The sequence below is a fragment of the Chroicocephalus ridibundus genome, chromosome 20 (assembly GCF_963924245.1).
Source record: "Chroicocephalus ridibundus chromosome 20, bChrRid1.1, whole genome shotgun sequence".
Classification (NCBI taxonomy): domain Eukaryota; kingdom Metazoa; phylum Chordata; class Aves; order Charadriiformes; family Laridae; genus Chroicocephalus; species Chroicocephalus ridibundus.
In genome coordinates, this window is record NC_086303.1 from 1,839,310 (window position 1) to 1,863,855 (window position 24,546).

A 24,546-nucleotide genomic window follows, 5' to 3' on the forward strand; every position below is an offset into this window, starting at 1 on the left:
CGTCCGAGGACACGCGCGCGCCTGGGGACGTGGGCGTGAGTGTGCCTGGGGACACACATATGTGGGCTGGGGACACGTATGGGCTGGGGACATGTGTGTGCCTGGGGACACGTGTGCCCGGGGGACACGTGTGCGCGCCCAAGGACACGCGTGCGCCTGGGGACATGGGCGTGGGTGTGCCTGGGGACACACATATGTGGGCTGGGGACACGTATGGGCTGGGGACATGTGTGTGCCTGGGGACACGTGTGCCCGGGGGACACGTGTGTGCGCCCAAGGACACGTGTGCGCCTGGGGACATGGGCGCGGGTGTGCCTGGGGACACACATACGTGTGCTGGGGACATGTATGTGCTGGGGACATGGGTGTACCTGGGGACACGTGTGCCTGGGGGACAAGTGTTCATGCCCAAGGACATGCGTGCGCCTGGGGACATGCGTGTGCAGAAGGACACATGTGTGCTGGGGACATGTGTGTGCTGGGGACACGTGTGCCTGGGGGACACGTGTGCGCGCTCAAGGACAGGTGTGCGCCTGGGGACATGCGTGTGCAGAAGGACACGGGTGTGCTGGGGACATGGGTGTCTGGGGGACGTGTGTGTGCTGGGGACATGTGTGTGCCTTGGGGACATGTGTGTGTCTGGGGGACCTGGGTGTGCAGAAGGACACATGTGTGCTGGGGACATGTGTGTGCCTGGGGACACGTGTGCCTGGGGGACATGCATGCGTGCACAAGCACACGTGTGCGCCTGGGGACATGCGTGTGCAGAAGGACATGGGGGTGCCTGGGGACATGGGTGTCTGGGGGACATGTGTGTGTGTCCAAGGACACGTGTGTGCTGGGGACATGTGTGTGCCTTGGGGACATGTGTGTGCCTGGGGACACGTGTGCCTGGGGGACATGTGTGCGTGCCCAAGGACATGCGTGCGCTTGGGGACATGGGCGCGGGTGTGCCTGGGGACACACATACGTGTGCTGGGGACATGTATGTGCTGGGGACATGGGTGTACCTGGGGACACGTGTGCCTGGGGGACAAGTGTTCATGCCCAAGGACATGCGTGCGCCTGGGGACATGCGTGTGCAGAAGGACACGGGTGTGCTGGGGACATGTGTGTGCTGGGGACACGTGTGCCTGGGGGACACGTGTGCGCGCTCAAGGACAGGTGTGCGCCTGGGGACATGCGTGTGCAGAAGGACACGGGTGTGCTGGGGACATGGGTGTCTGGGGGACGTGTGTGTGCTGGGGACATGTGTGTGCCTTGGGGACATGTGTGTGTCTGGGGGACCTGGGTGTGCAGAAGGACACATGTGTGCTGGGGACATGTGTGTGCCTGGGGACACGTGTGCCTGGGGGACATGCATGCGTGCACAAGCACACGTGTGCGCCTGGGGACATGCGTGTGCAGAAGGACATGGGGGTGCCTGGGGACATGGGTGTCTGGGGGACATGTGTGTGTGTCCAAGGACACGTGTGTGCTGGGGACATGTGTGTGCCTTGGGGACATGTGTGTGCCTGGGGACACGTGTGCCTGGGGGACATGTGTGCGCCCAAGGACACGCGTGCGCCTGGGGACATGGGCGCGGGTGTGCCTGGGGACACACATACGTGTGCTGGGGACATGTATGTGCTGGGGACATGGGTGTACCTGGGGACACGTGTGCCTGGGGGACAAGTGTTCATGCCCAAGGACACGCATGCGCCTGGGGACATGCGTATGCAGAAGGACACGTGTGTGCTGGGGACACGTGTGCCTGGGGGACACGTGTGCGCGCCCAAGGACAGGCGTGTGCCTGGGGACATGCGTGTGCAGAAGGACACGGGTGTGCTGGGGACATGGGTGTCTGGGGGACATGTGTGTGCTGGGGACATGTGTGTGCCTGGGGACACGTGTGCGCGCCCAAGGACATGCGTGCGCCTGGGGACATGGGCGTGGGTGTGCCTGGGGACACACATTTGCCCAGGGGACATAAGTGTGCTGGGGGCATGTGTGTGCCTTGGGGACATGTGTGTGTCTGGGGGACCTGGGTGTGCAGAAGGACACGTGTGTGCTGGGGACATGTGTGTGTGCTCAAGGACACGCGTGCGCCTGGGGACATGGGCGTGGGTGTGCCTGGGGACACACGTGTGCCCAGGGGACATGTGTTTGCACAAGGACACGTGTGTGCTGGGGACATGTGTGTGCCTGGGGACACATGTGTGCGCCCAAGGACAGGTGTGCGCCTGGGGACATGCATGTGCAGAAGGACATGGGGGTGCCTGGGGACATGGGTGTCTGGGGGACGTGTGTGTGTGTCCAAGGACACGTGTGTGCTGGGGACATGTGTGTGCCTGGGGACACGTGTGCGTGCCCAAGGACACGTGTGCGCCTGGGGACATGGGCGTGGGTGTGCCTGGGGACACACGTGTGCCCAGGGGACATATGCATGCACAAGGACACGTGTGTGCCTGGGGACATGTGTGTGCCTGGGGGACACGTGTGTGTCTGGGGGACCTGGGTGTGCACAAGGACACGTGTGCTGGGGACATGTGTGTGCCTGGGGACATGTGTGTGCCTGGGGGACATGTGTGCGCGCCCAAGGACACGTGTGCGCCTGGGGACATGCGTGTGCAGAAGGACATGGGGGTGCCTGGGGACATGGGTGTCTGGGGACACGTGTGTGTGTCCAAGGACACATGTGTGCTGGGGACATGTGTGTGCCTGGGGGACACGTGTGTGCCTGGGGACACGTGTGCCTGGGGGACATGTGTGTGCCCAAGGACACGCGTGGGTGCCAGGGTCCCTGGGTGTGGGAGTCCCTGGGTGTGGGGGGTCCCTGGGTGCGGGGGTCTGTGGGTGCCGGGGTCTGTGGGTGACAGGGTTCCTGGGTGTGGGGGTCCGTGGGTGCTGTGCCACGCGAGGTGCCGGGGTCCGGGGGTGCGGGGGTCCGTGGGTGCCAGGCACACGGGGTGCTGGGCTCCGTGGGTGTGGGGGTCGGTGGGTGCCGGGGTCCCTGGGTGTGGGGTTCCCTGGGTTTGGGGGTCTGTGGGTGTCAGGGCCCATGGGTGTGGGGGTCCCCAGGTGTGGGGGGTCTGTGGGTGCGGGGGTCCCTGGGTGCGGGGGTCCATTGGTGTGGGGGTTGGTGGATGCCAGGGCCCATGGGTGCGGGGGTCCCTGGGTGCCAGGGTCCGTGGGTGCGGGGGGGGTCTGTGAGTGTGGGGGTCCCTGGGTGTGGGGGTCCGTGGGTGCAGGGCTGCATGGGTGTGGGGGTCTCTGGGTACCGGGGTCCGTGGGTGTGTGTGGTGGGGGGGGTGTCTGTGAGTGCGGGGGTCCCTGGGTGCAGGGGTCTGTGGATGCCAGGGCCCATGGGTTCGGGGGTCTGTGGGTGCGGGGGTCCCTGGGTGCGGGGGTCCCTGGGTGTGGGGGTCTGTGGATGCCAGGGCCCATGGGTGCGGGGCTCCATGGGTGCGGGGGTCCCTGGGTACCGGGGTCCGTGGGTGCGGGGGGGGTCTGTGAGTGCGGGGGTCCCTGGGTGTGGGGGTCCGTGGGTGCAGGGCTCCATGGGTGTGGGGGTCTCTGGGTACCGGGGTCCGTGGGTGTGTGTGGTGGGGGGGGTGTCTGTGAGTGCGGGGGTCCCTGGGTGCGGGGGTCTGTGGATGCCAGGGCCCATGTGTGCGGGGCTCCATGGGTGCGGGGGTCCCTGGGTACCGGGGTCCGTGGGTGTGTGGGGGGTGTCTGTGAGTGCAGGGGTCCCTGGGTGTGGGGGTCCGTGGGTGCAGGGCTCCATGGGTGTGGGGGTCTCTGGGTACCGGGGTCCGTGGGTGTGTGGGGGGGTGTCTGTGAGTGCGGGGGTCCCTGGGTGCAGGGGTCCATGGGTGCAGGGGTCCCTGGGTGCCAGGGTCCGTGGGTGTGTGTGTGTGGGGTCTGTGAGTGCGGGGGTCCCTGGGTGCAGGGGTCTGTGGATGCCAGGGCCCATGGGTTCGGGGGTCTGTGAGTGCAGGGGTCCCTGGGTGTGGGGGTCCATGGGTGTGGGGGTCTGTGGATGCCAGGGCCCATGGGTGCGGGGGTCCCTGGGTGTGGGGGTCTGTGGATGCCAGGGCCCATGGGTGTGGGGGTCTGTGGGTGCAGGGGTCCCTGGGTGCCAGGGTCCGTGGGTGTGTGTGGTGGGGGGGGGTCTGTGAGTGCGGGGGTCCCGGGTGCAGGGGCCTGTGGATGCCAGGGCCCATGGGTGCGGGGCTCCATGGGTGCGGGGGTCTATGGGTGCAGGGGTCCATTGGCGTGGGGGTTGGTGGATGCCAGGGCCCATGGGTGCGGGGCTCCATGGGTGCAGGGGTCCCTGGGTGCCAGGGTCCGTGGGTGTGTGTGGCGGGGGGGTGTCTGTGAGTGTGGGGGTCCCTGGGTGCGGGGGCCCATGGGTGCCGCGGTGCCGCAGTGGTGTCGGTGGTGCGGCTGGACAAGGGCAGCTCGGCGGGCGCCCGGCTGCCGCGCTACGAGGCGCTGCGTGGGGAGAAGCCCCCCGACCTGGAGACCACCGTCATCCTGCCCGACAGCGTCTTCCGGCCCGCCGAGGGCAGGCGTGAGTCCCGGGGGGGCAGCAGGGGGAGAGGGGGGGGCTGGCCCAGGCTGGGGGGGTGGGCAGGACGATGGGGGACCCCAGCATGGCCGTGGGGCTGGGACGACTGGGGAACCTGGCATGGGGCTGGTAGGGTTGGGGACATCGGTGTGGCCATGGGGCTGGCAGGGTGGGGGACACTGATGTGGCCATGGGGCTGGAAGGGTGGTGGGGGGGGACACCCCCCTGTTTGGCCATGGGGCTGGGACGACTGGGGACCCTGGCATGGGACCGGTAGGTTTGGGGACCCCAGCATGGGGCTGGCAGGGTTGGGGACCCCAGGGTGGCACTGGCAGGACTGGGGACACCGGGACGGGGCTGTCAGGGTTGGGGACCCCGGGGTGGCACTGGCAGGGTTGGGGACACCAGAATGGGACTGGGAGGGCTGGGGACAATGGAATGGGGCTGGCAGGGTCAGGGACACCGGGATGGGGCTGGGAGGGCTGGGGATGCCGGGGTGGCACTGGCAGGGTTGGGGACACTGGGATGGGACTGTCAGGGTTGGGGACCCCAGGGTGGCACTGGCAGGGTTGGGGACACTGGGACGGGGCTGGCAGGGTTGGGGACCCCAGGGTGGCACTGGCAGGGTTGGGGACACCGGGACGGGGCTGGCAGGGTTGGGGACACCAGAATGGGACTGGGAGGGCTGGGGACAATGGAATGGGGCTGGCAGGGTTGGGGACCCCAGGGTGGCACTGGCAGGGCTGGGGACACCGGGATGGGACTGGGAGGGCTGGGGACAATGGAATGGGGCTGGCAGGGTCGGGGACCCCAGGGTGGCACTGGCAGGGTTGGGGACACCAGAATGGGACTGGGAGGGCTGGGGACAATGGAATGGGGCTGGCAGGGTCGGGGACCCCAGGGTGGCACTGGCAGGGCTGGGGACACCGGGATGGGGCTGGCAGGGTTGGGGACACTGGGGTGGCACTGGCAGGGTCGGGGACCCTGTCCCAGCTGTGGGGCTGGCGGAGCATCACGCCAACCCCCTGCCTGGCCCCCCCCAGCCCCCTCCACCGGGCAGGGGCAGCCCCCCCAAGGCACAGTGGGGCAGGAGCAGGAGGAGGAGGAGGAGGGTGAGGCCGAAGAGGCCGCGGAGGAGGAGGAGGAAGAAGAGGAGGAGGAGGAGGAGGACGAAGAGGAGGTGACCCTGGTGACCCGGCGCAAGCGACACCCCGGGACGGGCGAGGGCCAGGCCATCGCCAGCGTCATCATCTACCGCACGCTGGCCGGGCTCCTGCCCCAGGCCTACGACAGCGACAAGCGCAGCCTCAGGTGGCCGGGGGGGGGGGCAACTGGGGGGTGGTGGGGAGGGAACGGGGCTTGGGGGGCATGGGGGGCTGGGAGGGGCAGGGGGGGGTGACCGAGGATCGGGGGCACGGGGTGCTGGGAGGGGGCACGGGGGGTGCCAGGGCGAGGGAGGGCATCTGTGGGGTGCTGGGAGAGGGGGGGCGACCGTGGGGTGATCACGGGTAGGGGGCAGAGGGTGCTGGGAGGGGGCACGGGGGGTGCCAGGACGAGGGAGGGCATCTGTGGGGTGCTGGGAAGTGGGGGGACACGGGGGGGTGCCCGTGGGGTGCCCAAGGATGGGGGGCGCAGGGGATGTGAGGGTGCCCGTGGGGTGCTGGGAGATGGGGGGACAGGGAGGGTGTTCATGGGGTGCTCAAGGGTGGGGGGCACAGGGTGCTGGGAGGGGGCACGGGGGGTGCCAAGGGAAGGGAGGGCATCTGTGGGGTGCTGGGAGACGGGGGGGGGGGGACCATGAGGGTGCCCGTGGGGCGCCAGGTCCCCAGCGGGGCACCGAGATGGGGGGGTGTCCCCTGCCCTGACCCCGCTGCCCCCCCCCCCGCCCCCCCCGACACCGCAGGGTGCCCAAGCGCCCCGTCATCAACACGCCGGTGGTGAGCATCAGCGTGCACCCGGGGGGGGCGCGGGGGCCGCGGGCCCTGGCCAAACCCATCACCCTCCAGTTCCGGCTGCTGGAGACCCAGGAGCGCTCCAAGCCCATCTGCGTCTTCTGGAACCACTCCCTGCTGTGAGCCGGGGACGGGGACATCCCCCACGGGGACATGGGGACACCCCCCGGGGACACAGGGACAGGGACGCCCTGGGGACACCGGGACACCCCCGGGGACAGGGACACCCCCGGGGAACAGGGACACGCTGAGGACACGGGGACACCCCAGGGACAGGGACACCCCCAGGGACACAGGGAGAGGGACGCCCTGGGGACACCGGGACACCCCCGGGGACAGGGACACCCCCAGGGGACAGGGACACGCTGAGGACACGGGGACACCCCAGGGACAGGGACACCCCCAGGGACACAGGGACAGGGATGCCCTGAGGACACGGGGACACTCCCAGGGACAGGGACACCCCCAGGGACAGGGACACCCCAGGGGACAGGGACACCCTAGGGGACACAGGGACAGGGACACCCTGGGGACAGGGATGCCCTGGGGACACCGGGACACCCCTGGGGACAGGGACACCCCCAGGGACACGGACACCCCAGGGGACAGGGACACCCTAGGGGACACAGGGACAGGGACACCCTGGGGACAGGGATGCCCTGGGGACACCGGGACACCCCTGGGGACAGGGACACCCCCAGGGACACGGACACCCCAGGGGACAGGAACACCCCTGGGGACAGGGACACCCCCAGGGACACAGGGACAGGGATGCCCTGAGGACACGGGGACACTCCCAGGGACAGGGACACCCCCAGGGACACAGGGGCACCCCAGGGACAGGGACACCCCGGGGACAGGGACACGCCGGGGACAGGGACACGCTGAGGACACGGGGACACCCCCGGGGACAGGGACACACCAGGGACAGGGACACCCCCGGGGACACAGGGACACCCCAGGGACAGGAACACCCTGGGGACAGGGACACCCCCAGGGACAGGGACACCTCAGGGGCACGGGGACACCCTGGGGATAGGGATGCCCTGGGGACACGGGGACACCCTTGGGGGCAGGGACACCCTGGGGACAGGGACACCCCCAGGACAGGGACACACCTGTGGGGACAGGGACACTACGAGGACAGGGAGACACCCCCCCAGGGACAGCCTGGAGACACGGGGACACTGTGGGACACCCTGGGGACAGGGACACCCTTGGGGACAGGGGACACCCCAGGGACAGGGTCACCCCGAGGACAGGGACACCCCCCTGGGGACACAGGGACACCCTGGGGACAGGGACACCCCGGGGACACCCCCCTAGGGGGGACATGGGGCAGGGTGTGTGGTCTGGGGGTGACCCTAGGGGTCATGGGTGGGTGACACGGGGACAGGGTTGCGAGGTGGCATCCCTGGCACCGGTGGCTGGGTGGGTGACACAAGGACGGGGCGCTGGGGTGGCAGCCCTGTCCCTGGTGTCATGGGTGGGTGGTGGGAGGGGACCCGTGCAGTGTCCCCAGGTGGGGTGGGTGTCCCGGGGTGGTGGCTGAGGGTGCCAGTTGGTGGCCCCGGGTCAGGTGGGTGGCCCAGGGCAGTGTCACCAGGTGGGGTGGGTGTCCCACGTACTGTCCCCAGGTGGGGTGGGTGTCCCATGTAGTGTCCCCAGGTGGGTTGGGTGGCCTGGGTGGTGGCTGAGGGTGCTGGTGGGTGGCCCTGGGTGGTGTGGGTGACCCAGACGGTGACCCTGGGTGGGTTGGGTGTCCCACATGGTGTCCCCAGGTGGGGTGGGTGTCCCTGGGGAGTGGCTGAGGGCGCTGGTGGGTGTCCTCAGGTAGGGTGGGTGTCCCAACATGGTGTCCCCAGGTGGGGTGGGTGTGTGGCCCGGGGTGGGTTGGGTGTCCTTGGGTGGTGTCCCCAGGGGAGATGGATGTCCCAGGTGGCATCTGGGGGTGCTGGTGGGTGTCCCCGGGTGGGGTGGTTGTCCCGGGTGGTGGCTGAGGGTGCTGGTAGGTGTCCCCAGATGGGTTGGGTGTCCCTGGGCAATGTCCCCAGGTGGGGTGGGTGTCCCACATGGTGTCCCCAGGTGGGACGGATGTCCCGGGTTGTGACCCTGGGTGGGTTGGGTGTTGCGGGTGGTGACCCCAGGTGGGGTGGGTGTCGTGGGTGGTGGCTGAGGGTGCTGGTGGGTGTCCCCAGATGGGTTGGGTGTCCCTGGGCAATGTCCCCAGGTGGGATGGGTGTCCCACATGGTGTCCCCAGGTGGGACGAATGTCCCGGGTTGTGACTCTGGGTGGGTTGGGTGTTGCGGGTGGTGACCCCGGGTGGGGTGGATGTCCTGGGTGGTGTCCCCGGGTGGGGTGGGTGTCTCGGGTGGTGTCTTTGGGTGGGGTGGGTGTCCTGGGGGTGGTGACTGAGGTGCTGGTGAATGTCCATGCCGGGCTGGGGGGGGGGGTTGGGTGTCCTGGGCAATGTCCCCAGATGGGGTGGGTGTCCCACATGGTGTCCCCAGGTGGGATGGGTGTCCTGGGTGGTGTCCCCAGGTGGGTTGGATGCCCTGGGTGGTGTCCCCAGGTGGGATGGGTGTCCAGGGTGGTGACCCTGGGTGGGTTGGATGCCCTGGGTGGTGACCCCAGGGGGGATGGGTGTCCAGGGTGGTGACCCCGGGTGGGTTGGATGTCCTGGGTGGTGACACCGCGTGGGGTGGGTGTCCTGGGAGTGGTGGCTGAGGGTGCTGGTGGGTGTCCCCAGGTGGGTTGGGTGTCCCTGGGCAATGTCCCCAGACGGGGTGGGTGTCCCACAAGGTGTCCCCAGGAGGGTTGGATGTCCTGGGTGGTGTCCCCGGGTGGGGTGGGTGACCCCCGGGCGGCGTCCCCGGGCGGGGTGGGGGGTGGCGGCGGCGGTGCTGAGGGTGCTGCGCAGGGCGGGCGGCGCGGGCGGCTGGTCGGCGCGGGGCTGCGAGATCGTCTTCCGCAACCGGAGCCACGTCAGCTGCCAGTGCCACCACCTCACCAGCTTCGCCGTCCTCATGGACATCTCCCGCCGCGAGGTGGGACACGGAGGGGGGGACGACACTGGAGGGGGGGGGGGATGACACGGGGGTGTGGGACACGGCGGTGGGGGGGGGGGGGGGCACAGGGGACCGGGGCCATTGAGGGGATGCGGGGACAGGGCCCTGGCGTGGGGACATGGGGCACATGGGGACGGGGGGGGGGGGGGGACACGTGGGGGACCACGCCGTGGGGCGGGGCAATGGGGGGTGGGGCTTGCGCTAAGGGGGGGCGGGGCTAAGGATGGGCGGGGCTAAGGATGGGGCAGGGCTTGATTGGGGTGGGGCCGGATGGGGTGGGCGGGGCTCCAGTGGGGCGGGGCTCAAAGGGGGCGGGGCTAAGCAGGGAGGGCGGGGTTCCAAGGGGGCGGGGCTGAGTTCTGGGGGCGTGGTTTCCCGGGGGTGGGGGGGTGTGGGTCGGGCCAGGCATTGGAGCTCTGGGCGGGGGGGAGGGGGGGTGTGTGTGACTCGGGGGCGTGGCTGTGATGGGCGTGGCCCCCAGTGGGTGTGGCTCGTGGGTGTGGCTCGTGGGCGTGGCTCCGGTGGGGGCGTAGCTTGGGGCAGGCATCACTTGGGGGGGCGTGGCGGGGGGGGCGTGGCCCCCAGTGGGCGTGTATTGGGGCGTGGCTCGGGGGCGTGGCTCCGGTAGGAGTTGCTCCGGGGGGGGGCGTAGCTCGGGGCAGCCATCACTTGTGTGGGCGTGGCTCTGGGGCGTGGCTCTGGGGGGCGTGGCTGGGGGGCGTGGGCCCAGTGGGCGTGTATCGGGGGCGTGGCTTCGGGGGCGTGGCCTAGGGGAGAATGGCTGCATTAGCAAGACGTGGGGCGTGGCTCCGGGGTGTGGCCCTCAGTGGGCGTGGCTGGGGGGGGCATGGCTCTAGTGGGCGTGGCCCCGGGGGGGCTGGCTCAGGGGAGTGGCTCTGGTGGGCGTGGCCTGGGGCGTGGGCCCAGTGGGCGTGTATCGGGGCGTGGCTTCGGGGGGCGTGGCCCAGGGGGGCGTGGCCTAGGGGAGAGTGGCTGCATTAGCAAGACCTGGGGCGTGGCTCCGGGGCGTGGCCCTCGCTGGGCGTGGCTCGGGGGGTGGGCGTGGCTCCGGGGGAGGGGTGGGGGAGGGCGTGGCTCGGCGGCACGTGCCGGGCACATGCCGACGGTGCCGCCGGTGCCGCAGAACGGGGAGATCCTGCCGCTGGCCGGGCTGACCTACGGCTCGCTGGGGGTGGGGCTGGCGGGGCTGCTGCTGGCCGTGCTGGCCCTGGGGGGGCTGCGGGGGCTGCGCTCCAACCGCCACAGCATCCGCCGCCACGCCGCCACCGCCCTCCTCCTCGCCCAGCTCGTCTTCCTCCTCGGCATCAACCAGGCCGACTTCCCGGTGAGCGCCCCCCCCCCGGGGGGACGGGGACGGGGCGGGGACGGGGGCACTGGGGGGGTGGGGGGAGGGGTGTCTCAGGGGGCATGGGGACCCCCACTCCCCCCCCCACGGCATTCTGGGGGGGCGAGGCTGCTGGGGTGGGGGCTAAGCGGTGGGAGGGGCCCAAGGGGGAGGGTGTAAAAAGGGGTGGGGCTCTGAAATGGGCGGGGCCTGTCAAAGGGGTGGGGTTTCTCATGGGGTGGGGGGGCGCAAAGGGGGTGGGGTTTTTAAGGGGGTGGGGCTCTCCAATGGGATGGGGCTTCTCATAGGGGTGGGGGCTATCGGGGGTGGGGCTCCGAGAGGGGGCGGGGCCTCTCCAAGGGGGTGGGGCTCCCAAAGGGGGTGGGGCCTAGCAAAAGGGGTGGGGTCCTTTAAAGGGGCGGGGCCTCTCAAAGGGGTGGGGCTCTGAAAGGGGGCGGGGCTCTCCAAGGGGGCGGGGCTCTCCAAGGGGACGTGCCTTCTCCAAAGGGGTGGGGCTTACGAAAGGGGGGGGTGTTTGGGGGGGGTGTCTCTCCAAGGGGGTGGGGGGGCCTCTGGTAGGGGTGGGGCTCCTTAAAGGGGGTGGGGCGGGGGGGGTGGGGGTCTTTTAAAAGGGGCGGGGCTCTCCAAGGGGGTGGGGGGGAGTGCTAGGGTTGGGTCTAATGGGGGGGGTGTGGGGGGGCGTAGCCGCGGAGGGGGTTGGGTGGGGCGGCGAGGTGCCAGGCATTAAAACGTACCCTCCGGGGGCGGGGTGGGCGGCGGGGGGGGGGGGTGGGGGGGGCGCAGCTGGCGTGCACGGTGGTGGCCATCCTGCTGCAGTTCCTCTACATGAGCGCGGTGGGCTGGGGGCTGCTGGAGGGGCTGCACCTCTACCGCCGCCGCAGCGAGCCCCGGCACGTCGACCGCGGGCCCATGCGCTTCTACCACGTCCTGGGCTGGGGGCTGCCCGCCTTCATCACCGGTGAGGACCCCCCCCCCACCCCCACCCCCCACCCCGCCCCCTGCCCCCTAACCCCGCCCCCTCAGGGGGAAACACAAGGCACCCACCCCCCCACCACTACCCCCGGGGTGGCCACGCCCCCTCCTAGGCCTTGCCCCGCCCCCGGAGCCACACCCCCCCACCCCCCCCCCATTCAGGGTAGTGTAAGGTGGGGTCTCACCTGCCCCCGACGAGCGTGGCCACGCCCCCCCCGCCCAGGGCACGGCCCCGCCCCCAAGGACGCAGCCCCGCCCCCACGCCTTAGCTCCGCCCCCAGAGTTTAGCCCCGCCCTCACCCACCGTAGCCCCGCCCCCCAAAAGCGTAGCCCCGCCCTCTGAAACACGCCTCCCCCGGGGCAATAGCCCCGCCCCAAGATATTAGACCCGCCCAAAGGCCTTATAGACACGCCCCCAAAGCGTAGCCACGCCCCCACCGCTTTAGACACGCCCCCGGGGCCATAGCCCCGCCCCTTACCTGTCATAGTCCCGCCCCCCCCGGTTTTAAACAGGTCCCCCACAGCCACGCCCCCGCCCAGCGTAGCCTCACCCCCAAGGGTGCAGCTGCCTCCCCAGCCCCACCCGCCCTGGCCCTGCCCCTCCCACCTTGGCTCCGCCCCTCCCGACTTAGCCACGCCCCTCCCGCTTTTGCCCAGCTCTGATCCCGCCTCCCGCCTTGGCCCCGCCCCCACGCCTTGGCTCCACCCCTCCTAAGCCCCCCCGCCCCTCCCGCTTTAACCCCGCCCCTCTCAGCTTGCCCCCCCCGTGCTCTTGGCCCCGCCCCTCCCGCCTTGGCCACGCCCCCGCCTCAGCCACGCCCCTCCCACCTTGGCTCCGCCCCTCCCGCCCTTGCCCCGCCCCTTCGTCCGTAGCCCCGCCCCTCCCGCCTTGGCCCCGCTCTCGGCTCCGCCCCTCCCGCCTTAGCCCCGCCCCTTCGGCCGTAGCCCCGCCCCTCCCACCTTGGCCCCGCTCTCGGCTCCGCCCCTCCCGCCTTAGCCCCGCCCCTTCGTCCGTAGCCCCGCCCCTCCCGCCTTGGCCCCGCTCTCGGCTCCGCCCCTCCCGCCTTAGCCCCGCCCCTTCGGCCGTAGCCCCGCCCCTCCCGCCTTGGCCCCGCTCTCGGCTCCGCCCCTCCCGCCTTAGCCCCGCCCCTTCGGCCGTAGCCCCGCCCCTCCCGCCTTGGCCCCGCTCTCGGCTCCGCCCCTCCCGCCTTAGCCCCGCCCCTTCGGCCGTAGCCCCGCCCCTCCCGCCTTGGCCCGGCTCCACCCCTCCCGCCTTAGCCCCGCCCCTTCGGACGTAGCCCCGCCCCTCCCGCCTTGGCCCCGCTCTCGGCTCCGTCTCCCCACCTTAGCCCCGCCCCTTCGGCCGTAGCCCCGCCCCTTCAGCCGTAGCCCCGCCCCTCCCTCCCTAGCCCCGCCCCCTCTCTCGGCCCCCCCCCCGACCCCCGGCTGTGCGCAGGGCTGGCGGTGGGGCTGGACCCCGAGGGCTACGGCAACCCCGACTTCTGCTGGCTCTCCATCCACGACAGCCTGGTCTGGAGCCTGGCGGGGCCCATCGCCTGCGCCGTGGCCGTACGTAGCGGGGGGGGGAGCTGGTTTGGGTGGGGAAGGGGGGGGGGAGGGGGAGCACCCATGGGTGCCCACCCCCACCTGCTCACCCCCCTCTGCCCCCGCAGATCAGCATCTTCTTCCTGGTGCTGGCGGCCCGGGCCACCTGCAGCAGCCCGCAGGGCTTCGAGAAGAAGGGCACGGCGTGAGTCACCCGGGAGGGGGGCACCCAGGGGTGGCAGGGGGGCATTGGGGCACCCATGGGTGGGAGGGGGGCATGGGGGACTGGGGCGCCCATGGGTGGGAGGGCAGACGTGGTACCCCTGGGGGAGCACAGAGACAGTGGCGGGGGCAGGGGAGGCAGGCAGGGATGCGGGCAGGGGATGCAGGCAGGGGATGTGGGCAGGGGATGCGGGCAGGGTGTGGGCAGGCTGCAGGCAGGGCTGCAGGCAGGGTGCAGGCAGCGTGTGGGCAGGGGATGCAGGCAGGGGATGCAGGCAGTGATGCAGGCAGTGATGCAGGCAGGGATGCGGGCAGAGGATGCGGGCAGGGGATGCAGGCAGGGGGTGCAGGCAGAGTGTGGGCAGGGCTGCAGGCAGGGTGCAGGCAGCGTGTGGGCAGGGGATGCAGGCAGGGGTTGCAGGCAGGGATGCGGGCAGGGGATGCAGGCAGGGGGTGCAGACAGGGGGTGGGCAGGCTGCAGGCAGGGATGCAGGCAGGGGATGCAGGCAGGGATGCGGGCAGGGGATGCGGGCAGGGGGGGCAGGCAGAGTGTGGGCAGGGCTGCAGGCAGGGTGCAGGCAGCATGTGGGCAGGGGATGCAGGCAGGGGTTGCAGGCAGGGTCCAGGCAGGCTGCAGGCAGGGCTGCAGGCAGGGTGCTGGCAGTGTGTGGGCAGGGGATGCAGGCAGGGGGTGCAGGCAGGGGGTGCAGGCAGGGTCCAGGCAGGGTGCAGGCAGGGCTGCAGGCAGGGGCTGCAGGCAGGGATATGGGCAGGGGATGCAGGCAGGGGATGCAGGCAGGGATGCAGGCAGGGTCCAGGCAGGGTGCATGCAGGGATGCGGGCAGGGGGTGCAGGCAGGGGGTGCAGGCAGGGTGTAGGCAGGGTGTAGGCAGGCTGCAGGCAGGGTGCAGGCAGGGTGCAGGCAGCGTGTGTGCAGGGGATGCAGGCAAGGGGTGCATGCGGGGATGCAGGCAGGGGATGCAGGCAGGGGGTGCAGGCAGGGTGCAGGCAGTGATGCAGGCAGGGTGCATGCAGGGATGTGGGCAGGGGGTGCAGGCAGGGTGCAGGCAGGGTGCAGGCAGGGGGTGACGCGGTGTCCCCAGCTCCGGGCTGCAGACGGCCGTGGTGGTGCTGGCCCTGCCCAGCCTGGCCTGGCTCCTGGCCCTGCTCTCGGTCAACAGCGACGCGCTGCTCTGCCACTACCTCTTCGCCGCCTCCAACTGCCTCCAGGTCACCGCCGGCCCCACGGCCCCCGGCCCCTCTGCCCCACAGCCCCCATTCCCTGTTTCCCCACAGCCCCCAGCCCCCATGTCCCCATAGCCCCCAGCCCCTCTCTCCCCATAGCCCCCAGCCCCACTGCCCCACAGCCCCCAGCCCCTGTGTCCCCACAGCCCCCATTCCCTGTTTCCCCATAGCCCCCAGCCCCCATGTCCCCATAGCCCCCAGTCCCTCTGTCCCCACAGCCCCCAGCCGCCCTGTCCCCACAGCCCCCATCCCCCTGTGTCCCCACAGCCCCAGCCCCTTTCTCCCCATAGCCCCAGCCCCCGTATCCCCATAGCCCCCAGCCCCTCTCTCCCCATAGCCCCCAGCCCCACTGCCCCACAGCCCCCAGCCCCTCTGTCCCCATAGCCCCCAGCCCCTCTCTCCCATAGCCCCCAGCCCCCGTATCCCCACAGCCCCCAGCCCCTCTCTCCCCACAGCCCCCAGCCCCCATGTCCCCATAGCCCCCCATTCCCTGTTTCCCTATAGCCCCCAGCCTCTTTCGCCCCATAGCCCCTGTACCCTGTTTCCCCACAGCCCCCAGCCCCTCTGCCCCACACAGCCCCATACCCTCTGTCCCATAGCCCCCAGCCCCCATGTCCCCATAGCCCCCAGCCCCTCTGCCCCCCCATACCTCCCAGCCCCTGTGTCCCCATAGCCCCCATTCCCTGTGTCCCCCATAGCCCCTATCCCCTCTGCCCCCCATAGCCCCCAGCCCCTGGGCCCCCCATACCCCCCTGTACCTCCCCCCCTCTACCCCTACGTCCCCTACACAGTTTTTGCCCCCCCGCACCCCCGTGCCTCCCCATAGCTCCTGTGCCCTATACTACTATATGTGCTCCCTATACCCTCCGCCCCTATATCTGCCTGCAACCCCTGCCCCCTATATCCCCCTGTGCCCCCTATGTCCCCTTGTGCCCCCCATATCCCCCCATGCCCCCTATACCTCCTGTGCCCCTACGCCTTCTTTACCGCCCCCCCCCACCCCGTACCCCCTCCAGCCCCATGTCCCTGTAGCGCCCTATAGCTCCTGGGGGGGGTATCAGAGATCCCTCGCTTATTTTGGGGGGCACCCAGCAGGCACGAGGGGTCCCTCACCCTGTTTGGGGTGCCAATGGGGGGCACCCAGTGGGTATGGGGGGGGTCCCTTGCCATATCCAGGGTGCCAATGGGGGGCACCCAGTGGGTATGGGGGTCCCTGACCCTCTTTGGAGTGATAATGGGGGGCACCCAGTGGGTATGGGGGGGTCCCTCACCCTGTTTTGAGGTGCCAATGGGGGGCACCCAGTGGGTATGGGGGGGTCCCTCACCCTGTTTGGGGTGCCAATGGGGGGCACCCAGTGGGTATGGGGGGGTCCCTCACCCTGTTTTGAGGTGCCAGTGGGGGGCACCCAGTGGGTATGGGGGGGTCCCTCACCCTGTTTGGGGTGCCAGCGGGGGGCACCCGGTGGGTATTGGGGGGTCCCTTGCCATATCCAGGGTGCCAATGGGGGGCACCCAGTGGGTATGGGGGTCCCTAACCCTGTTCGGGGTGCCAATGGGGAGCACCCAGTGGGCACAGGGGGTCCCTCACCCTCTTTGGGGTGCCAGTGGGGGGCACCCAGTGGCTATGGGGGTCATTAACCCTCTTTGGAGTGATAATGGGGGGCACCCAGTGGGCACAGGGGGTCCCTCACCCTGTTTTGGGGCACCAATGGGGGGGCACCCAGTGACGGGGTTCGGGGGGGGCGGGTGTCCCTTGCCATATCCAGGGTGCCCACGGGGTGGGTATGGGAGGACCCTCGACCTGTCTGGGGGTGCCAGCGGGGGTCCCCCCCACCCCATGCCCCCCCCCCCCCCCCCCCAACCCTCCATGCCCACATGCCTCCTCCCCCCCCACCCCCCCTCCCACCCAGGGCCCCCTCATCTTCCTCTTCTGCGTGGTGCTGAGCAAGGAGGTGCGGAGGAGCCTGCGGCTGAGCTGCACCCGCAGGCGCAGCCCCGACCCCCCGCTGGCCACCAAGTCCACCCTCACCCCCGTGAGTGCCCTGGGGGGGCGGGGGGGGGATGGCCGTGGGGCGAGGGGCAGCCACCCGCCCGCCCGCCGTGGGCCTGACGTCCCCCGTGTGTCTCGTCGTCCACCCGCCGTGGCAGGCCTACGGCTGTGACAGCACCTACGTGGCGGGACGGCTGTACCCGGCACCCGCCGGGGGTTCCACGGGGTCCCTGCACAGCACCGCGCGCTCCGGCAAGAGCCACCACAGCTACATCCCCTTCGTGCGGCGGTACCGGCCGGGGAGGGTGGCAGCGGGGTGGCGGTGACGGGGCGGTGGGTGGGCGGTAGAGTGGCGGGGTGACAGGGTGGCAGGGTGATGGGCTGGTGGGGTGACAGGGTGGCATTGCAGGGTGGCAGTAGGGTGGCAGCGGGGTGGCGGTGACGGGGCAGTGGGGTGGGTGGTAGAGTGGCAGGGTGACGGGGTGGTGGGGTGATGGAGTGGCAGGGTGACAGGGTGATGGGCTGGTGGGGTGACAGGGTGGCATAGCGGGGTGGCGGTGACAGGGCGGTGGGGTGGATGGTAGAGTGGCAGGGTGGCAGGGTGAAGGGGTGATGGGCTGGTGGGGTGACAGGGTGGCATTGCAGGGTGGCAGTGGGGTGGTGGGGTGACGGGGTGGCAGGGTGACGGGCTGGTGCGGTGACAGGGTGGCATTGCAGGGTGGCAGCAGGGTGGCGGTGACGGGGCGGTGGGGTGGGTGGTAGAGTGGCGGGGTGACGGGGTGGCAGCAGGGTGACAGAGTGGCATGGCAGGGTGGCAGGGTGACGGGGTGGTGGGGTGGTGGGGTGACAGGGTGTCAGTGTGGCAGGGTGACAGGGTGACAGGTGATGGAATGGCAGGGTGTCAGTGTGGCAGGGTGACAGGGTGGCAGGGTGGCGGAGTGACAGGGTGACGGGGTGGTGGGGTGACAGGGTGACAGGGTGGCAGGGTGGCAGTCTGACAGAGTGTCAGGGTGACAGGGTGGTGGGGTGACAGGGTGACGGGGGGCGGTGGGATGCTGACGGCTGGCGGGGTGGCCCAGCAGGGGGCTGTCCCAGCTTGGGGGGGTGTTGGGGGGGGGGGGGGGGTGTCCCGGCGGGGACGCGGCTGGCTGCAGGTGTCCCCTCCCCGCAGGGAGGACTCGGGGCTGGCTGGCAGCCCGGGCCAGCGCCCGCTGCCCGACCCGGGGGGGCTCTTCCTCGCCGCCCAGGAGCAGCCCGAGGGTAGGCCCGCCATGGGTGCAGCGAGTGCGCCCGGCCTCAGCCAGGGGGGGGGGGGGGTTGGCCTTGGGCACCCCCTGACTCGTGTCGTGTGTGTGTCGTGTCCCCCCCCCCCCAAAAAAAAGAACACGACACGGACTCGGACAGTGACCTGTCGCTGGAGGACGAGCCCAGCGGCTCCTACGGCTCCACGCACTCCTCCGAGAGCGAAGACGAGGGGCCCCCCCCGGGCTGGGACCCCCTGCCGGGCCCCCCCCTCGGTCCCCCCACCCCCGGTAACGTCAGCCGGGTGGGGGCACCGGTGGGTTTGGCTGGGGATGGGGATTGGGGGGGGGGGGGGGGAGGTGGTCCCTCAGCCTGGCTGGGAGCTGATGGGGGGCACCCAGTGAGGGTGGGGGGGGAGGTCCCTTGTGCTGTCGTGGGGGGGGGACACCCAGTGGGTGTGGGGGTCCCTCAGCCTGGCTGGGAGCTGATGGGGGGCACCCAGTGAGTTTGGGGGGGTCCCTCACCCTGGCTGGGGGCACCCAGTGGGTGTGTGGGGGGTCTCTGGCCCTGTCTTTATGGGGATGGGGGGCACCCAGTGGGTGTGGGGGGGGGTCCCTTGTGCTGTCGTGGGGGGGGGACACCCAGTGGGTGTGGGGGGTCCCTCAGCCTGGCTGGGGGCACCCAGTAGGTGTGTGGGGGGGTCTCTGGCCCTGTCTTTATGGGGATGGGGGGCACCCAGTGGGTGTGGGGTCCCTCAGCCTGGCTGGGGGCTGATGGGGGGCACCCAGTGAGTTTGGGGGGGGGTCCCTCACCCTGGCTGGGGGCACCCAGTGGGTGTGGGGGGGGTCCCTTGTGCTGCCGGGGGGGGACACCCAGTGAGTTTGGGGGGGGGGGGGGTCCTCACCCTGGCTGGGGCACCCAGTGGTTTGGGGGTTTCCTTGTGCTGCCGGGGGGGGGGGGGGGGGCACCCAGTGGGTGTGGGGGTCCCTCAGCCTGGCCGGGGGCTGATGGGGGGCACCCAGTGGGTTTGGGGGGGGTCCCTTGTGCTGCCGGAGGGGGGGCCACCCAGTGGGTAGGTGGGGGGGGGGGGTCCCTCAGCCTGTCTCTATGTGGATGGGGGGCACCCAGTGGGTGTGGGGGGTCCCTCGTGGGTATGGGGGGGCCCTTGCTCTGTCTGGGGTCCGAGGGGGGGCACCCAATGGGTGGTGGTGGTGGGGGGGGGTCCCTCACCCTGTCTGGGGGCACCCCAGTGGGTAACGAGGGGGTCCCTTGCCCTGGGTGGGTACCGATGGGGGGCACCCAGGGAGGATGGGGCGGGGGGGGGGGGGGGGTCTTTCACCCATTCTGGGGTGCCAACGGGAGGCACCCGATGGGTTTTAGGGGGTGGGTTGGGGGGGGGGTCCCTCACCCTTTCCAGGTGCCAGGGGGGGCACCCAGTGGTGATGGGGAGGTGGTGGGGGGGGGGTCCCTTGCCCTCTTTGGGGTGCCGATGGGGGGCACCCAGTGGGGATGGGTTGGGGGTGTGTGTGGCGGGGGGGGGGGGGGTCCCTCGCCTTAGCAGCGCCCCCCCCGCCCCGCAGGTGACAGCCCGGTGGCCCCGGGGCGACCGTACTGGCCCGGGGAGTTCGTGACAACGGCCAGCGAGAGCGAGGGACCCGGGGGCACCGAGAGCCTCCGGGTGGAGCCGGCGGGGGGGGAAGGACCCCCCCGGGGCGACCCCCCCCGTCTGAACGGCGAGGCGCTGCCCAGGGACCCCCCGCTGCTGCCCCTGCCCCATCCCCACAAAGGTACGGGGTGCCATGGGGTGGGGGGGGGGGGGGGGGGGGGGGGGTTGGTAGGGGGAGGCAGGTTGGTTTGAAGGGGGCTGTGGGCACCCATCAAGTTCAAGGTCCCTGTTGGGGTGCCCGTTGGGTGCCAAGGGTCCCTGTTGGGTGCCCGTTGGGTGGAAGGGTCCCTGTTGGGTGCCCGTTGGGTGGAAGGGTGGCCATTGGGTGCCCGTTGGGTGCCAGGGTCCCTGTTGGGTGCCCGTTGGGTGGAAGTGTCCCTCTTGGGTGCCCGTTGGGTGCAAGGGTCCCTGTTGGGTGCCCATTGGGTGGAAGGGTCCCTGTTGGGTGCCCGTTGGGTGGAATTGTCACTGTTGGGTGCCTGTTAGGTGCCAAGGGTCCTTGTTGGGTGCCCGTTGGGTGCCAAGGGTGGCCATTGGGTGCCCGTTGGATGCCAGGGTCCCTGTTGGGTGGAAGTGTCCCTCTTGGGTGCCCGTTGGGTGCCAAGGGTCCCTGTTAGGTGCCCATTGGGTGGAATTGTCCCTGTTGGGTGCCTGTTGGGTGCCAAGGGTCCCTGTTGGGTGCCGTTGCGTGGAATGGTGGCTGTTGGGCGCCCGTTGGGTGCCAGAGTCCCTGTTGGGTGCCCACTGGGTGGAAGTGTCCCTCTTGGGTGCCCATTGGGTGCCAGGGTCCCTCTTGGGTGCCCGTTGGGTGTAAAGGTGGCTGTTGGGCACCCATTGGGTGCCAAGGGTGGCCGTTGGGTGCCCGTTGGATGCCAGGATCCCTACTGGGTGCCCATTGGGTGGAAGGGAGGCTGTTCGGTGCCCGTTGGGTGCCAGAGTCCCTCTTGGGTGCCCGTTGGCTGGAGGTGTCCCTCTTGGGTGCCCGTTGGGTGCCGGGGTCTCTGTTGGGTGCCCATTGGGTGGAAGCGTCTCTCTTGAGTGCCTGTTGCGTACCAAGGGTCCCTGTTGGGTGCCCGTTGGGTGGAAGTGTCCCTCTTGGGTGCCCGTTGGGTGCCAAGGGTCCCTGTTGGGTGCCCGTTGGTGTAAAGGTGCCTGTTGGGTGCCCATTGGGTGGAAGGGTCCCTTTTGGGTGCCCATCGGGAGCCAAGGGTGGCCGTTGGGTGCCTGTTGCGTGACAGGATCCCTATTGGGTGCCCATCGGGTGGAAGGGTGGCTGTTGGGTGCCTTTTGGGTGGACGGGTGCCCACTGGGTTCAGGACATCCATTGGGCACACGATGGGTGTGACGGTGCCCATTGGCACCCATCAGGTCTAACAGCACCCATTGGGTGCCCGTTGGGTGCCTGGAGGCTGGGACATGCCCTCCCCCCACCACACCCCACCCCCACCCAAAAACCAAACCCTTGGGTGATGTCCCCCCCCCGGACCTTCCTCAGGCATCCTGAAGAAGAAGGGCCTGCCCCCATCAGCGAGAGGGGCAGCACCCAGCGCCTGGGCCCCCCCCCGCCGCCCCCCGCCTCCTCGGGCAGCGAGGGCAGCAGGGTGGGGGGGGTCCCCGCCCCCCCCCCGCCCCCGCCAGACCCTGCAGGAGCAGCTCAGCGGCGTCACCCCCATCGCCATGAGCATCAAGGCGGGCACCGTGGACGAGGACTCCTCCGGCTCCGAGTGAGTGCCCGAGGGACGGGGGCCAGGGTGGCTCTTGGGTGCCCATCAAGGGCCAGGGTTCCCGCTGGGCACCCATCGGGGCCAGGGTGGCTGTTGGGTGCCCATCAAGGGCCAGGGTTCCCGCTGGGCACCCATCGGGGCCAGGGTGGCTCTTGGGTGCCCATCAAGGGCCAGCGTTCCCGCGGGGCACCCATCGGGGCCAGGGTGGCTCTTGGGTGCCCATTAAGGGCCAGGGTTCTCACTGGGCACCCATCGGGGCCAGGGTGGCTGTTGGGTGCCCATCAAGGGCCAGGGTTCCCGCTGGGCACCCATCGGGGCCAGGGTGGCTGTTGGGTGCCCATCAAGGGCCAGGGTTCCCGCTGGGCACCCATCGGGGCCAGGGTGGCTCTTGGGGTGCCCATCAAGGGCCAGGGTTCCTGCTGGGCACCCATCGGGGCCAGGGTGGCTGTTGGGTGCCCATCAAGGGCCAGGGTTCCCGCGGGGCACCCATCGGGGCCAGGGTGGCTCTTGGGTGCCCATCAGGGCCAGGGTTCCTTTTGGGTGTCCCTCGGGTGCCATGGCGACTGTTGGGCGCCCATCGGGTGCCAGGGTTCCCACTGGGCACCCATTGGGGCCAGGGGGGCTCTTGAGTGCCCATCGGGTGACGGGGGTGGCTGTTGGGTGCCCGTTGGGTGCCCATCAGGTGCCAAGGTTCCCACTGGGCACTCATGGGGTCCAAGGGTGGCTCTTGGGTGCCCCATCGGGGGGCTAGGGTTCCTCTTGAGTGCCCATCGGGTGACGGGGTGGCGGTTGGGTGCCGGGGTTCCTCCTGGGTGCCCACCAGGTGCCAGGGTTCCTCTTGAGCGACCATCGGGTGACAGGGTGGCTCCTTGGGTGTCCATCGGGTGCCAGAGTTCCCATTGGGCACCCGTTGGGTTCAAGGGTGGCTGTTGGGTGCCCGTTGGGTGGAAGGGTCCCTGTTGGGTGCCTGTTGGGTGCCCACTAGGTGCCAGGGCTCCTCTTGGGTGTTCCATTGGGTTCAAGGGTGACCATTGGGTGCCCCATTAGGTGCCAGGGTTCCCACTGGACACCCATTGGGTGCCAAGGGTGGCTGTTGGGTGCCCGTTGGGTGCCAGGGTTCCTCTTGGGTGACCATTGGGTGGTAGGGTGCAGATTGGGTTTGAAGGTGTCTGTTGGGTGCCCACTGGGTGTAAAGGTGCCTCTTGGGTGCCGTTGGGTGCCAGGGTCCCTGTTGGGTGCCCGTTGGGCAGAAGGGTGGCTGTTGGGTGCCCATTAGGTGGAAGGGTCCCTGTTGGGCACCCATTGGGTGCCAAGGGTGGCTGTTGGGTGCCCATTGGGTGGAAGGATCTCTGTTGGGTGCCCGTTGGGTGCCCGTTTGGGTGCCAAGGGTGGATGTTGGGTGCCCGTTGGGTGCCAGGGTCCCTGTTGGGTGCCCATTGGGTGCCAAGGGTGGCTGTTGGATGCCCGTTGGGTGCCAGGGTCCCTGTTGGGTGCCCATTGGGTGCCAAGGGTGGCTGTTGGATGCCCGTTGGGTGCCAGGGTCCCTGTTGGGTGCCGTTGGGTGGAAGGGTGCCTGTTGGGTGCCCCTTGGGTGCCAAGGGTGGATGTTGGGTGCCCATTGGGTGAAGGATCTCTGTTGGGTGCCTGTTGGGTGCCCATTGGGTGCCAAGGGTGGCTGTTGGATGCCCGTTGGGTGGAAGGATCTCTGTTGGGTGCCCGTTGGGTGGAAGGGTCCCTGTTGGGTCCCCGTTGGGTGCCCGTTGGGTGCCCGTTGGGTGAAGGATCTCTGTTGGGTGCCTGTTGGGTGCAAGGGTCCCTGTTGGGTGCCCGTTGGGTGCCAAGGGTGGCTGTTGGGTGCCCGTTGGGTGGAAGGGTGCCCGTTGGGTGCCCGTTGGGTGCCCACTGGGTTCAGGACGGCCATTGGGTGCCCGTTGGGTTTGAAGGTGCCCGTTGGGCGCCCATCAGGTCTAACAGCACCCATTGGGTGCCCTTGGAGGGGGGGGGGCCGGCCGGGGGGGGGCATCACAATGGGCAGGGGGGTGTGGGGTGGGTGTGGGGTGGGGGGGGGTCTCCCCTGCCCGCGGGCACTAACCCCCCCCCCCCTTCTCTCCTCTCCGCCCCCCCCCGCCCCCCCCGCCCCCTCCCCCGCCCAGATTTCTGTTTTTTAATTTTCTCCATTAACCCGCGGGGGGGGGGAGGGGGGGGGGGGGCACGGGGACGCCGGGGGGGGGGTGGGGGTATCCTACCCGCCCCCCCCCCCCACACACCCCCCATCCATCTCTCCCCCCCCCCCCCCAACACACACACACACCCCACCCCCCCCCACACCCCCCCCCCCGGGGCGAGCGCTGGGTGCTGCGGGTCCGGGGGGGGAACACCCTGCGCCCCCCCCCCCCTCCGAACACCTCCCCCCCCCCCATCACGCATCCATCCGTCTTGTTTTTTTTTATTCCCCCCCCCCCCCCGCCCCCCCATTTCGTGTGTGTGTGTCTGTGTGTCCCCCCCCCCCGCACCCGTCTGTCTGTCCCTGTGTCCCCTGTGTGTGTGTCTCCCCCCCCGTCCCCCCCCCACCAGGAGCGACGAGACCTCCATCTAACAGGGACCCCGGCGCCCCCCCGCCCCCCCCCCACCGCTGGGGACACCAGGATTGGGGGGGACACACACGGAGCCACAGACACCGCCCCCCCCCCCCATTGCACTTGGATCCTGGCAGGGATTTGGGCCCCCCCCCATCGGCACCCTTGGGGGGGGGGCGGGTTGGGGGGGGAGAGGGTGGTGGTGGGGGGGGTGGGGTGATGTGGCATAGGGGTGCCCCCCCTCCCCCAAAAGCATCATCCGCAGCCCCCCCCACACACCCGCCAGAGGGGGTTTATTTAAAAAAATACATGAAAAATACAAAAAAAAAAGCAAAAGGATATATCGCGCCCCCGCCCCGCCCCCCCCCCCGCCCAAGGTGGGGGGCACACATTTTGGGGGGGGGGGGGGGTGTCGGAGGGTCGAT

At 70.3% G+C, this 24,546-nt stretch overlaps 1 protein-coding gene across 1 annotated transcript in view; it reads left to right on the forward strand.

Annotated features, from left to right (window-relative positions):
* Positions 1-23,733, forward strand: part of CELSR2 (cadherin EGF LAG seven-pass G-type receptor 2) — a 62,828-nt gene extending 39,095 nt beyond the window's left edge. The window contains 16 exon segments of the mRNA XM_063356478.1: positions 4,412-4,555; positions 5,596-5,863; positions 6,456-6,623; positions 9,426-9,552; positions 10,718-10,918; positions 11,723-11,897; positions 13,368-13,480; positions 13,585-13,661; positions 14,782-14,908; positions 16,834-16,956; positions 17,072-17,202; positions 18,085-18,173; positions 18,296-18,445; positions 19,736-19,942; positions 21,317-21,545; positions 23,699-23,733. Of these exon segments, the coding sequence (XP_063212548.1) occupies positions 4,412-4,555; positions 5,596-5,863; positions 6,456-6,623; positions 9,426-9,552; positions 10,718-10,918; positions 11,723-11,897; positions 13,368-13,480; positions 13,585-13,661; positions 14,782-14,908; positions 16,834-16,956; positions 17,072-17,202; positions 18,085-18,173; positions 18,296-18,445; positions 19,736-19,942; positions 21,317-21,545; positions 23,699-23,726 (2,357 nt within the window). The 3' untranslated portion in view covers positions 23,727-23,733.
* The last annotated feature ends 813 nt before the right edge of the window (positions 23,734-24,546 follow it).